At 32.6% G+C, this 14,990-nt stretch overlaps 1 protein-coding gene across 10 annotated transcripts; it reads left to right on the top strand.

Annotated features, from left to right (window-relative positions):
• The first annotated feature begins 50 nt into the window (after window positions 1-50).
• Window positions 51-14,647, top strand: LOC136344240 (serine proteinase stubble). Of its 10 annotated transcripts, none has more exons than XM_066291497.1 (10): window positions 51-406; window positions 3,676-3,747; window positions 8,352-8,552; window positions 9,750-9,840; window positions 10,259-10,464; window positions 12,573-12,750; window positions 12,893-12,983; window positions 13,181-13,309; window positions 13,569-13,760; window positions 13,859-14,647. In XM_066291497.1, exons 1-10 carry the CDS (start codon window positions 283-285, stop codon window positions 14,036-14,038), a joined length of 1,464 nt encoding a protein of 487 aa, XP_066147594.1. In that variant the 5' UTR covers window positions 51-282; the 3' UTR covers window positions 14,039-14,647. The 10 variants fall into 10 exon arrangements, with proteins under 10 accessions (XP_066147594.1, XP_066147596.1, XP_066147593.1 ...); XM_066291496.1 differs by lacking the exons at window positions 51-406; window positions 3,676-3,747 and adding exons at window positions 5,745-5,928; window positions 6,002-6,216; XM_066291499.1 differs by lacking the exons at window positions 9,750-9,840; window positions 10,259-10,464 and having other exon boundaries at window positions 74-406.
• Window positions 14,648-14,990: the final 343 nt, after the last annotated feature.

A 14,990-nucleotide genomic window follows, 5' to 3' on the forward strand; every position in this document is an offset into this window, starting at 1 on the left:
ACCATCTGCAGACTCTTCAATCTTCTTATAAATTCGCTGGGATGTGCCTGCCCGTATCCAATTAGTGTGTAATCGCCAAATTACCGAAACGCGCGGATGAGAGTCGTTAACTCTGAAGAAGCACCGTCAATTTGGTTCTTCAGTTTCAAGGATTTTTTGCGTTTTAAGTACCATCAAGAGCGACCAAAAAACAGTTCATTACGAATATTGTTATTATGAGAAACAACAAGTGAAATCCTCATAAAATTTTCTACGCTCTAGATACTTTTCGCACGGGGAAAAATGCGTGTAGTGCAAGCTCTGGTGAAAACTTCAATAACCAAAAATGTGATACTTTGTTTTGTGTTAATGCTTCTTGGATATTACGTTCGACATGTTGCCGGAACGGATAGTAATGAAATAAAAGGTAAATAATAGCTAAGCACATGTGAGATATTAAGAAGAAACGAGGTCTTCGCAAATGCTTAATAGGCGCTGTGTTAGGCGTCTATTCTTAGCTTTCTAAGGAAAATGTAAGATTGGCGAGATCCGTGTGACTTTTGAACATCACGTTATCGCGGAATGCTAATATAGCAGACACTCGATAATGTAAACTCATTTAATCTAAGTGTAGTTCACATTATCGAAATGTTTACTATGGTGAACGTGATTTTAACGTTGAATACATTACACATACCGTGTAGTAACTTTAAATGGAATAAATTTGGTGACTACGTAGCGTATGATTTTTCGCAAAATTGCTTAAACACGTCTATTTTTATGTTACCCGATACACTTTTTGATAGTAGTCTCAGGATATAATTGTCAACCTCTTAGCAAGGGAGACAGTTACCCTTAAAAGTTTAAATGGAAAGGAAGTTCAAGCGATACATCATTTTAAAGATCTTTTTAACCTGACTTTATTTTTATCTAACATATTATTTTTCATTATAGAGCAAAATAATGCTAAAAATAAACAAAATTTTAAACAATTAAATTATTATTTCCTTTAATTTTGCAACTGTTCGAAATATTCACCGTTGACTTCTTGGCACAGCCCTTAACAGTAATATAACATTCATATATTTTTAAATATTTGGAATGATTTACTTAATTTATTGTCTCATACTTTGAATTCCTCACTATTATATGGGTTCGTATTGTCAACCTTCGATTTCAGATATTCCCATAAAAAGAAGTCGAGAGGAGTAAGATCGGGAGATCTCGGCGATCATTGTGTTGAGTTTCTTCTTCCTATTCACCGATTTGGAAAAGTTTCATCTGTCAAATACGTTCGTCCGACATGTCTGGGTTTACTTTACTAGGAAACCAATTGGATAATGTAGGAATTAGTTCGTCTTTAAGAAATTGTATACAGGGTGTTTCAGAATAGTTTGTCATAAATTTAGGGAGTGACTCTATGAGCGATTTTGAGAACAAATTTTATATTAATCTAAATCCGTTTTTGCTTTCTGTCTGAAATAAAGGGTTTTAAAATTTGCTATATATATATTTTTAATAAGTCCGGATCTGCATTAAATATTTTTATCAAACTTGGTGTTCAATACAGTAAGAAATTACATTTTTTTTCGTATGAAAACGATTGATGTTACAAAAAAAAATTAAGAAACCATTTTTTTAACAAAAAGAACTAGAATGAAGAAAATTATTTTTATTTTTTGAAAGAGCAGCGACGTAACATATTTTTCCAAAAAACAATCAGGATCATGGCCTTGGGGACGCCACTGGTTCCATTTAAAAATGTGTTTTTCTCTTAAAAGATGTATTTCTATACCAACATTACGCCATTTTTTGGTAAAAATATTTAATGCAGGCCCGAACTTATTAAAAATATTTATCAACTTTTAACACCCTGTATTTCACACAGAAAGTGAAAACGGACCTAGGTTTTCACTGTCCATATCTTCCTCCTTATTAATATCATTTATCTGCTTGCATTAGTTCCATAAATTAATATTAGCCTGGAGCACAAACAATATTGGGATTAACTATTTTCAATAAATCAAGAACATCCAATAACGTTCTAGCAAGAACATCACCACTGGATCGCAGTTGTTCCCTAATTATGGTAAGGGAAACATCATCTTTATCTTGATCATTGATATAAAAAAGATTGTTCCAACATTTTTGAATAGTGTGCTGATTAACTGCATTTCAGGCCATATGCAAAATTCAAACAGCTTCTCTAATATGATCTGTTTCGAAGCCTCAGATATGTTTTTGGGATTTTTTGATAAGACAGATGAAAGTAAAAATTTTCCGTAGTTTAGTTTTGTGAGTCTTATTATTACGTTCTAATCCATGAATTAAGGTATTTGCGTTGGGCGAATTATACATAACCAAAATTAATCCATTCTCGCTCCTCAGTTGTTGCTTTGAACTATGACTTAATTCATTATAGTAACAAGGTTTTTATTGAAAGTTTTTGTTTGTTTAGAAAATTTTGTACCTACAAATTAAAAACCTTAAATTATAAATATGTAGAGTATTTGTAATTACAAATTCATTGTCGTACCTTTGGGACAAAGCACTTGTAGAAACATTTCAGGAATATACTGCTAGTCATGCCAACGGTTTTTGAAGAGACATAATCAATAGAAATTTTAAAATTTCTAAATGAGCGCTGATTATTTACTTTTTTTATTATCCTCATCGAGCGTACATATTGCTTACGTTATCGCTCGTTTCACTGAATTATATAGTATGAATTTTGCGTTTACATTACACCAATATTTTCATTATCGCGTGTTTACGTTATCGAGCATCTGATGAATAAAAAAAAGTGAGGAAGCAGTTTACTTAGCAATGCGGAAGAAAAATACAGAAATGTGTCAAATATGTTTCAAATTCATAACAATGCAAATTGCTCCAAAATAAGCAAACATTCATATAATAATTTCCTGTAAAACCAAAACTATTACGAATTCTTTATAGAAGACATCGAGGATATAGCAAAATTGTCGCATTGTGTCTAAGAACCATATCGTCCATGTGGTGCTTTTACTTTTTTTTATGAAACCCGGCTTTTAAACAATAGATTCTCAAATTCGTGCGTAACATTATAGTTTACAGTGCAGGTATTGAAAAATTATAATTACGTATAGTATTGCATGGGTTTCACTTTTATAATACTTGTTATTCGCCGGCACGATCGATGGGAGCCTAGTTTAGAAGATATTTAGAAACTCTAAAGATAATTGTTTTTTTTTACGAGTCATCCGTGTCTGGGATTCGCCCTGAGCTTGTTTAATATGCCTTATCTTCCTCAGCCTTAAACAATTTTGTAATATTTTTCTAATAAAAAAATCTATGTTTGACTTCTTGAGTAGTTCTACTGTGCCGGCAATTGAAAAAAAACTTGGAAATGGTTTGAGGTGATTAACATTAGCATTGAGCTGATTTCTATGAAAATCAAGACACTGACCAATACTCAGAGTGTATCTCAATGCTTTTGTGGTACTTAGCGTACAACTAAAGTTGCCGGATAATTCATAATTTAACTCTTAATAGTGTTTGTGTTTAGTAATTGTAAATCAAGGCCTAACTGTAATTTACAACCAACTAAATGTACAACCATCAAAGTATCTTATTTACGCCCATTTTATACTGTTAAAATTTGTCCTTACATCACCCTAAGTATTCCGAAAAAAACTCAATAATGTTATTTTTTTGCAGGGGAGGAACCATCTAAAAAGAAAAAACTCTACTATACTCCTCCAAAGCTGCGATTTTTCGATGAGATTGGATGTAAGTAAGAATTTCTGATCTTTTTTTGTATTAGTGAGAGTACCTTCACCACAACATTGGTTAGATCCTTAATTTTAAAAAGTATAAAGTATAACGATGAAGTGAGATATAATAACATTTTCGATATGAAAGCAGCTTGTCGTATTCTGTGTTTGTTTTGGTTTTTAAATAACGGACGGCGGCCGTTGTTACCGTATCTATATTGATGTATGTTAAATATAAATCGAATAATGATAACTAATTAACATTAACGGGTCTTTTAGACAGAATGTTCAAGGTAAGGATGTCTAAAGCGGTATGTGCACAATCTTATATGATCTCAGGTTTTTAGCTTATCTCCATAACAAACGTTCCGGAAACGTTATTTTTAAATAATTCGCATTAAAGTGAGACGGTTAATTAATTGCTAAAGAGTACGCAAAAAATGGGCTGAATAATATAGAAATTTAATATGACATGTAAGTGAATTTTTTCCTGTTATATGTTTTATTTGCATGGAAAATCTAACAACAGATGTTGATGGAAAAAATGTCTTTATAACACTTCGAAATTGGTATAATCGGCTTTCCGTACCGTATTTCTCAAGTTGCGCCTGATTGTAAGATCAACATTAAACGTCCGTGGTGTAAATTTAACGAAACGGATATCCTTAACCGACTAATGATTTCGGAATGCCAAAACAATATCGCAACATAAGTAAAAGTGAAAGCCTTTCAACGTAGAAAATCCAAACATAATGTAAGTATTTGGTGGTAATTTAAGAAGCTTTCACTATCAGCTTTAAATGCTTCGAATGATTTTTGTAATATTGTCAATTAAGGATTAATACAGAGAGTTGCATTGTGTTTACGCCAAAAAGTTGAGGAGAAACTTGCAACCGTTTAAAGTCAATTTCCTTTTGATTAAGTTTTTTGGTGACAAAGCACAAAATATTTGCATTATAGTAACTGGAAACAAAATATATAAACTCATTAGTGTATTTCCCTTTAACGGCGGTCATATATCGACTCGGCTGGCAAATATTTTATCATCACATATCTGAATTTCCTATTCATGCAAACTCCCATCAGCTACTTAATGGCACTATAGCTATGGCGATCGCTTATTGAATTTCGTTTTTAACTTGTAATCATTCTTCTATGGGCCATTAAGCAGGTATACCGAACATTTCTTGCTAATTACAGTCGTCGCATTAGCCGACAGGCTGTTTGTAGACAATATATTGGCAATTAGATCAATGCATTATCTTGCCCTGTATTTCCAGTACAGTGGTGAGATTTCCTTATAGTCCGTGGTCAAATGTGTATGATAACAGTACCGCTCGATGTACCAGATGATTTTTTAGGATGGGTGCAATAAATATGTTTTTCTTTTGTTACAAAGACGGTTAAACGATAAGATTTTTCCTAATCTCAGTTTTAAGAATTCATGCATGGAGTAATTTAGGGCCCGGCTCTGGTTATCATTTTAGCTGTGGAAATCCTGGAATGTAGGTGATATAAATCCTGGAGGTATTCGAAATTAAAAATGTAATGTTTTTCTTTGGTTTTCCACTAGGAAGTTGAGCGATGTTATTCATTATGTTCCGGTTTTTTGTCATATTTACTAAGTACACTAACGGAAATTCATAAATATTGCAAAGAAAAACGATTTATAAGATGAAGGTTGTTTATTGCTCTACTACTCTTTGAACCCCCTTAGTTCATACCCAAAGTCTACAAGGTGATTGGTGTTTCATGGTATAAACATGGTTTTTTTTCTAGATTACTCCGCATCTCTAATTTAAATTAATAATTTGAAGAACTTTAGCAGTTGTAGAGAAATAATTGTTATTATTTTTCATGTATATTTCCAAAACAGAAAGCTACATATTTTAAAAACTGAATGAAAAACTTCCATTTCATACATGGGCCCATGGACTAAATACAAGAAAATAAATTCACTGCTTTCACTTACCGTCGACTACTTACCGAACCATAACAAACGCCACTCGAATCGTCTTCATATGGTTTCGTTTCCGTCAAGGTACTCTCGATGGAAAGTCCTCAACTTCTTCGGTAGTTTCATTTTCAGTCGGGGAGCAGACGGCTATTAGTGATCCAGATGAGACCGACGTAGTGTAATTGGTGGTGTGATTAGTGGGGGTTGATCCGATATACAAAATTCTTGCGAATTCTTCTGGTAATATCTGTAATTTCGATCAAGAATTTTAAAACAGAAACTAATTATTAAACGTAATAATTTTTCTTGTTAGGAAAATTATGGGGAAATCCGTCAAAAGTTGCAGTGTCACATTGCATATAAACTTTGTGATTGTATTGATAGTGATTGTAACCACTGTGATAAGCAATGTCAGGACGTTACCCAATGAGAAGCAAGCTCAGGAACTGTTGTTGTTGGATAGTTTAGGAAAGAGGGGTGCAGTGGGCACTGGAAGCCATGATTCCCTTATGGAAATGCTGGGGAGAAGTGAGTGTTGCTTAAGTTTATCCTACCACAGCATATATAAGGTGATCTATTAACAATGAGACAATCAAAAGCTAGAAATACTGTATCTTAAACGGTGACGATTGGAGAAAATATGCCTTATCCGAAAGTTGCTAGTTTTGAATATATATATACAGTTTTGAAAGTTAATATTTTAATTCATGTTTTTGCTATTATTTTGAAAATACCTAGGTTAGAAACTTGCAAATTTGTAAAGTTATGTTTTTTAGGTAACAAATAAGTGTTATATATGGTTTGCAATTTCTACGTTGCTAATAGACAGCACCACTTATGAACAATTTTACAGAATTTACAGTTAATAATCTTTTACCTTTCATATCTACCATGAAAATTGATTAAAAATCTGAAAGAGCAATAATTTTTCCATTTATTATATATTCTTGTTTCATTTCGATATCTCTATCCGTTTTGGATGACAAATTATTTAACCAATACTATGTTTCAATTTGATAATATGAGAAATTTAAAGTAAAACATATCAAGTGTAGTTTCAATTTCTAATACATATAAAATTAAACGAATCATGTACGTAATAATGATTTAAAGTAATGGTTCAAAATATTTACCATCAACATTGATACACTTTACATAGCGTTTTTTAAAAGATATCCGAGTTTCGAACAACGTATTGGGATTGCCTTTGAGTTTGTTTACAGCGATTTCTATTCTTTACTAGAACTCTTTACCCGTATTTATAAGTTCTTTATAAACTATACTTTTTATTTGAGACTAAATCGAAAATCGAAAAGTTTGAAGTTTGGACTTCCGGATGGTTAAGCAAAATGCTTCCATGTTTACTTCAACGATTTGGAAAAACTGTATCTAAAAATATACGCACCGACCGAGCAAAAAACGGGTTTTCTCGAAAACAAATCGAGATATCTAAATGAAAAAAGAATATGTAATTAATAGAAATATTATCACTCTGTTAGACTTCGAATCAAATTTTATATTAGACATAAGGGATAAAAAGTTATTAACTGTAAATTCTGTAAAATTGACCGTAAATGGAGTCCTCTATTAATCTTATTCGTCATCTAAAAAAACCTTATTTCACAAATTTTCAAGTATTTAACCTAGATATTTTCAGAATAATGACAAAAATATAAATAAAGTTTTTAATTTTCAACGCAAAATATGCCTTATTCGAAAGTTGATACTTTCGAATAAGGCATATTTTCTCTAATCATCACTATTCGGCGTATACTATTTCCAACTTTCGGTTATCCCATTGTTCATGAATTACCCTGTATAGTTATGAAACTAAAATATACTTGAAAATCGATAAACATTAATTGAGAAACCATGCGTCGCTTAATGTATCAGTCAGTAATATGATAATTAGGTTTTATATTTGAGACATTACTTATTCTAATTATCGCAGATACTCTGTTGAGGGAATCGCCTTTAAGCTCAGCTAATCAGATACTCTATAATTAACGGATGACCTTCAAAGATAGATTAACCTATTATCGGAACTTTCTTCTTTAAGACGACAAATATGCAGATTTTATGCAGAAATGTATAAAAAACGGTAAAGAATATCTAGTAATTTACGTTAAAACTCAAGTACAAAAATTCTTTTAGCCTGAGTAATTAGTTTGCGCTGCGTCCAGCATTAACTAATAACTAAAACTAAAACTATTAATTACGCTAGAAACCAACTGCACCACTGGCCCTGATATTAATCAATCACCTCTTAAGTACCACCTTCTGTATGGGTTAGTCATATAAACATAGCCACAATGGCATTTTTAATTACCCTATATGTACAATCTGTTACTTGCTTAATTCAAATTATATCCATCTGGATGCCACTTAAGTTACGAGTGCTGGTTCTTCAATGTCCTGTCGAATTGCGTGTGAAGTAGCCTGCAGTCAAGGTTAACCATCAAAGTATCTTTGTCAATTACAAGGGTGTTTCAAAAAGTTGTGCTTAAACTATTACTTAAACTATAACTTCAGTTCCAAAACATTTATTCTAACAATTACTTCTTAACTGACAGCTGTCGCTCCCTAACTGGACATTGAAGAATCTGTCCTTATTGGTCTTGATTCAAAACATCATAATTTTAACAAATTTTCTTTTTTTTCAGTGATTCCCCAATCATGTCGCTACCGAGGGGTAAAATATGAATGTGGACTCAGTATATCCTGTGTCTTAGGGGGAGGGAGACCCTTAGATCTCTGCTCAGGGGGCATGATATGGGCATGCTGCGTCGATAGAGAGTCATCAGATATAACACAGGGATCAACACCTAGTCATCATTCTGACGTAGGTGTCCTACATAATGCTAGTAAGTTTTAAAGATGTTGAAATTGGTCTTAAGTTATTCCTATGCGTATGCAGTGATGATGCTTCGTGATAAACTATCTATTGAAGCAGCGAATTGGTTCTATATGGCATTACGTGTTGCTTAATTGAACTGCTTTAGTCCAGTGGCCAATAATCAAATTGACCCGTGTGTCTGTTGAATTGTGAAAAGTCATGATGCACTTGTTGAGCAACGCATTTCAAATTAATCATCAATATTCTAATGCTTTTTGAGATTATAATAATTAAGTCTTAAATCTCCTGTATTTTTTCTTTAGAGTTATTATCCCTTTTGAGAAAAATATGATCAACGACAAAACTCCTACATGGCCCTACAAAAGGGTTACGGTAATAAAAATAAAATATGCGGAGATTTATGAACGTTTTATTTTCACGCTATATAACAAAAACCACGTTTGTCTTTATTTAAAAGCGAAACGCTATCGAAGCTAAAACTGGGAGATGCAAAAGTGGAGCAACTCCTTGCGGCATATACCACGTTCTCCCACACGGTAATTTAATAATAAATTACATTATTAAGGTCCCTAGAGCAGTATTACGATTTCGCATAATGAAGTTAGTATAGTCACTCAAGTGGAATGTGTTCCGTTATAAATCAAGAGTAAAACGCAGCTATGTGTGAACTGTGTCTATTTGCACGTAAAGAAGGAAATATCATATTGCGATTGCTTTTGCTTGATGCATGGTCTATGAGGTTGATTAAGTATACAGTGAAATTGTGTTTGATATGAAAGATTAATTTCGATCGACTTTCATATTGACTCAAGTTTTCGAGATTTCTTTCATAATTATTTTAGGCTCTGCAATATCCGCGATTGCTCGAAAATTATTAGTTTTAGGACACATTGTAGAAAAATTATTTGATAAATATAGGGGGATCTAAAAAAATGTTGCGACCTAAATTTTTTTGCAAAAAATTAAAAGCGCCTTGCCTAGCCCCGTTAGATAACTCTGCACAACAAACTACATAAACTAACATATAATAGTGACTAACATTAATAACCGAAAATATTTTATCTTTACCTACTTTTCTAGTCATTTGTACAATACTATAATGTAACGTAATACCTAATCATTAAGCTTTCTCAATCATGACGCTAACTGTTATATTTTTCTAACCCATCACTTAACACCCAAGATCATGACGTTTATCATCTAGTTAGTATCTACCCTCAAGAAGAGAGTTTTGAAGAAAACCATCCAGAGTTAAACAACGTGGATAGGCCTGCATTTACTAATCTTCACAACAGGTAAGCCTATTTTATTAGTTGGCAATAAAAATCATTGAATACATCTTGTACTACGTGACTAAACTTAAACAAAACGATATTGTAATAACAATGGACGATAACTGAACCGGACCGTCGATCTATGTTGCATTTTCTACAGATTTTTCTTGTGCGGCTGCAGGTATTTGCTAGTGCATACCAGTAAATAATTAATATATTATGTTTGTTTTTCGAATATTTATTTATACAGAAATAGCAGTTAACAATTATCAGGAAACACTGCAATACGCGCATGAATCATGAATGAAATTTGAAATTCTATGGACGACCTAAGTAGGCTTCGTTACACAAATCGGCCGACCTGATATTACAAATATTATATAAAATTTAACAAATAATAACCACTAATAAACTAACAATCAACGTATTTCATAAATAGTAAACCGTTAGTCGGTCATCATCATGAAACGGACTACAGTCCAGGGCCGGGCCATCCTAAGCCGAACCTCAATGGTCTAATTTATCCAGTGAACGTTTATAGTAAGCCTGTATCTCATCATCATAATCAAGGGTTTAACCATCAAGAAGATTATGATTCTACCCAGATGTCTACATTGGGGTATATTGAACCGTATGGGAACATTGGTAATTGTTTTGTTTATGTAGATGAATGACTGCACTTCAAGCACTATTTTTTCATATAGGTAGTTGGCTGCACAAAAACATTTCGAAAGAATAATTTAAAGTATTTTTGTTGGTTTTTAGTTGAAGTGAAATTGGAGAATAAAATGTTTTTTTTCCTTTAGTAAATATGGCAAAGGTACCTTAGAGTAGTTAGAAAAACCAGAATATGCCTTTAATTTCGTATTCTAACTTTTGTGTTAATGAAAAAATTTCACATGTGAATCTCAGCCACTCGAAAGATACGTAATAGATTATTTTATAGAAAATTGATATTTGAAATCATTCACAGAATGTAAAAGGAAATACATACATTCTTGAGTACTTCAATTGAAAGAATTTTTGTCATCCAGTACAGGAAACATAAACTTAAGACGTCTAAAATCGAGTGCATATCTTATTTCAACTAATAATTGTAGGTACTTTGACTTCTCAAGGTGTTTCTGGTGTTCAAACTTCTAACTTTTAGACTTGAGACAAAGCGATTTTCTTATGAATTGGTGCATGATTTGCTGTATTCCAGCCGAAATAAACTTTTTTTGCAGTAACCAATATACAGTGAAATCTGAAACGAAGGGAAACGAAATAGAGCTGCGTTTTAAATCGAATATTCCTCCGTGTGTAAAGAGTTGTAATATCGGGATTGAATATGTTATAATAATCATTTATCTTCTATTCGATTATAAAAGGCTGTTTATGATACTGCTTTGTGACCATACACTGGTCCATTATAGTCCTAATAAAATGAAGCAAGTGCCACTGTGACACATTTTGATTTTATTTGACAAAATGGCGAAACAATAGTTATTCTTCACTAAATAAGGCGCTGCGACAGTTAATAAATGGTCCACATTTGCTTCTCTTCACTTCCTTTCTCAGAAACATCTGTTGCTTAAACTTAAATTTTTTCCAACTTACTAATGTATTTTTTCGAATATCATAATTATGAAGTATTCGATACATAGATAAATATTCTCAATATCAGTTTTTAATTGAATAAAAAAACGTTTCACTAAAATTAAGGTAGTCCTTTAAGGCGAAACTACGAAATAAACAGAAGCACAGAAACTTCCAATTCGCAGTAGTGCATATAATCAGTGCTTTGATTGGAAATCAGAGTCATTACGTTCACTGAACTGTATGATTGAGTAAATTCAGTGCAGGTTCTGAGAGAATTTCCAAAAATTTCGATGTGAAGATATTTCGCCGAACAACGACAAAGTAAGGAAATCCAAAAATACATATAAAATTGTGATTTTTATTAAACTTTCCACAATTGAATGCAATCAGATTTTTTTAATGATAAATGAAAACAATCACGTATTCCACTAACTCATTAACTAAAGTATATGTCGGAATAAGATCATGAACAACCTCCATAAGTAAGAAATGTTAATGTATTATCATATATATGTCAAAACATAGAAAGACAAACTGACGAATTTACTACTACCGGACCTCCCCTCTGCCTTTCAATAACTCTACTGCCTATTTTTTACTCCTGCCTTTCCTTCTCCGTTTTCAAGGCATGCCCTAGTCCCGAACGGGATTCCTCGATACTTCGACATTTGGTAGCAGCGGTAGCAGTAACCTCGTGCGTCAGGGCTTCTTCCGTAAATTACTCTGTTTGTTTGCATGTTATTATCGTATTATTAACGGTAATATCATAAGTTAAAGCTTATAAACTATTAAATTTGTAACACATTTTGTTAGTTTTGTGTTAACGTTATCTTGATAATATGGCGAATGCAACGTTATGGCTTGCTATACCGTTTGGATGTAAAAACAACAAGCACTCTTTATGATGCTCTGAAATCGATAACATGTAATATTCACCTCTGTATAAATTATGTGATATCTTTCTTTGCAAAATTTAGACCACCTATTCGTCAGTTTTGTAGGGAAAGGCAGGACAAATCTGAAGATTAATCATTTCTAACAGGGAATGTCTTATTTGACCCATAAAATTGACCTTGAATAGCACAATCATTTATTCCACAAATCACATCTCTATTGATTTCACTTGGCTCGATTCTGTTCTAGCTAATTCTTATCTAGAATTTTTTTTCCAGGTTGTGGAGAGTTTCAAACTAGATCCAATCGAATAGTAGGTGGACACTCCACTGGATTTGCTTCTCATCCATGGCAAGTGGCTCTCATCAAAACTGGGTTTATGACGAAGAAATTGGCTTGTGGTGGTGCCTTATTAAATGAACGGTGGATCATTACTGCAGCACACTGTGTAGCTACGTAAGTAAGATAAAGTCTTAAAGTAAAGTTGCCTCAAAACTCAGTTGATTCTGAAAAAATACTTCAGAAATTTAATGAATAAATTTAGTGTGCATGTAAACTCTAGTGCAGCTTTTTGTTTTAAATTGAATGTCTATTCCAGTACAACGAACGGAAATATCAGAATACGCCTTGGCGAGTGGGATGTCCAAGATCGCGATCCAACTGAAACTTATCCCTTTGAGGAATACTCGGTAAGACTAAATAATTTTTCATATTATTGTATAAGATGTTAAAATCGGCTGTTTAGGAAACTTTTATGAAATAAGTACTATTTAAAACATTAATTGATAGGTTCATTGTATGTCAGCTATATATTTTAAGATAATCGTCGAATTCTACTATAGTCTGCTATTAAAAAATTTAATTTTAATTCTAATATTTATTTTAGGTCGAAAGAAAGGAAGTTCATCCGGCTTATTCACCGACTGATTTTAAAAATGATGTGGCTCTAGTGAAGCTGAACAAGAAAGTGAGATTTCGACAACATATTATTCCAGTATGCCTGCCATCTCCCACGGTAAGTTAATATCAATTAAATTCATATATAAGGTAAAAAATACGATAAATACATCATGTATTTGAGCACCCAAATTTATTCTATAATGCAATAAAAAATTCATCTCTTACTCGCTACGACCGATTTTTTGTCCTTTATCGTCCATTGCAATTCATCTATAAGTTTAGGTCTCTATTTCGTCGTACTGAAATCTTTCCGTCAAGAATAAATCACGTAAACAAGAACGAAAAGAACTAACTATTTTTCTCCCAATTTTTAGATAAAATTACCTGGAAGAATGGCTACAGTAGCTGGATGGGGGCGTACCCGGCATGGACAGGCAACTGTTCCTTCTATTCTCCAAGAAGTAGATGTAGAAGTCATCACAAATGACCGGTGTCAAAAATGGTTTAGGGCTGCGGGAAGAAGAGAGACCATCCATGACGTTTTTTTATGTGCCGGATATAAAGAGGTATGGACCATTTTGTTAATAAATAATGCCTTATTTTATTTTTTTAAGCGATAAACATAGCTCTTTTTTCATTTTAAATATAAATCTATCATATTTAGGGTGGAAGAGACAGTTGCCAAGGTGATTCAGGCGGCCCTTTAACCTTATCCCTAGACGGCAGGAAAACTCTTATTGGACTTGTGTCTTGGGGAATTGGATGTGGTCGAGAGCATTTACCAGGAGTCTATACGAATATTCAAAAATTTGTACCCTGGATAGATAAAGTGATGCAACCATAATAAGCCATGTGATTATTGTAATAAGTTTATTTACCGCGTTTTATGTAGCGCGCCTTACAAGAATGTTACTTGATCAGGTTCACAAGGAACTTATTTTCAATTACCATATACTGACGAAATCGTTTTTTTTTTAACATAATTATTATTTAACCAGCTGCTAACAGACCTCAAAATAGAACAGAAAAGACTTCTCTTTGAGTAATACAACAAATAACATATAATTCTCAACATAAGCTGAATTAATTTTTTTGTTTATTTTTTTACATTGTTATGATAGTGTTAAGTATTTAATAACTTATTGAAAAGGATTTTGTTTCGTGCCAATGTGATAAAGACCATAAACATGTTCTAGTTTTAGACATTAGTCCTCATTATCTATGGTACAGATGTATATTAGAACTTTAAAATTCATCAGCATCAATAGCATACAATTTCATATAGCATTTAACAGTAGGCGTACAAAAGAGAGTTAGAGAGTAAAAATGTAATACTATTGTACAGAACTGTTTTTACCTTGATAATTTTAGTTATTAAGTTCATTTCCTACCACTCCAGTCTAATTAAATCTCGTGTAAAATAATCTAATTAAATTTGCCTTACCACAAAAGATATCTCTACTTTCTTTTTTATTAGGTGGTCCTATTTATAAAAATTATTAAAGCAAATGTACTCAATTTTGACAAAAAAAAGTTAGAGTTACGACAACAAATGTCCATTATTTTCTATCATCTATTCATTTGCACATTTCCATGTGCACCATTTGCGAAATGTTTCTGGGCCTTTGCTATCACTGGATCGGAGTCTCTGGCAAATACTAAATTTAAAGGAATGGTATCTTTGTTTTGGTATTTTGGTGAAACATACTCAGCTATAGGTTGGAGATACTTTGATATATATGTTTCTAAATTTTTATTAATCGATAATGTTCAGTGCTCTTCAAGTTCTTTGTTAC

Source organism: Euwallacea fornicatus, chromosome 16, assembly GCF_040115645.1.
Source record: "Euwallacea fornicatus isolate EFF26 chromosome 16, ASM4011564v1, whole genome shotgun sequence".
Lineage (NCBI taxonomy): Eukaryota > Metazoa > Arthropoda > Insecta > Coleoptera > Curculionidae > Euwallacea > Euwallacea fornicatus.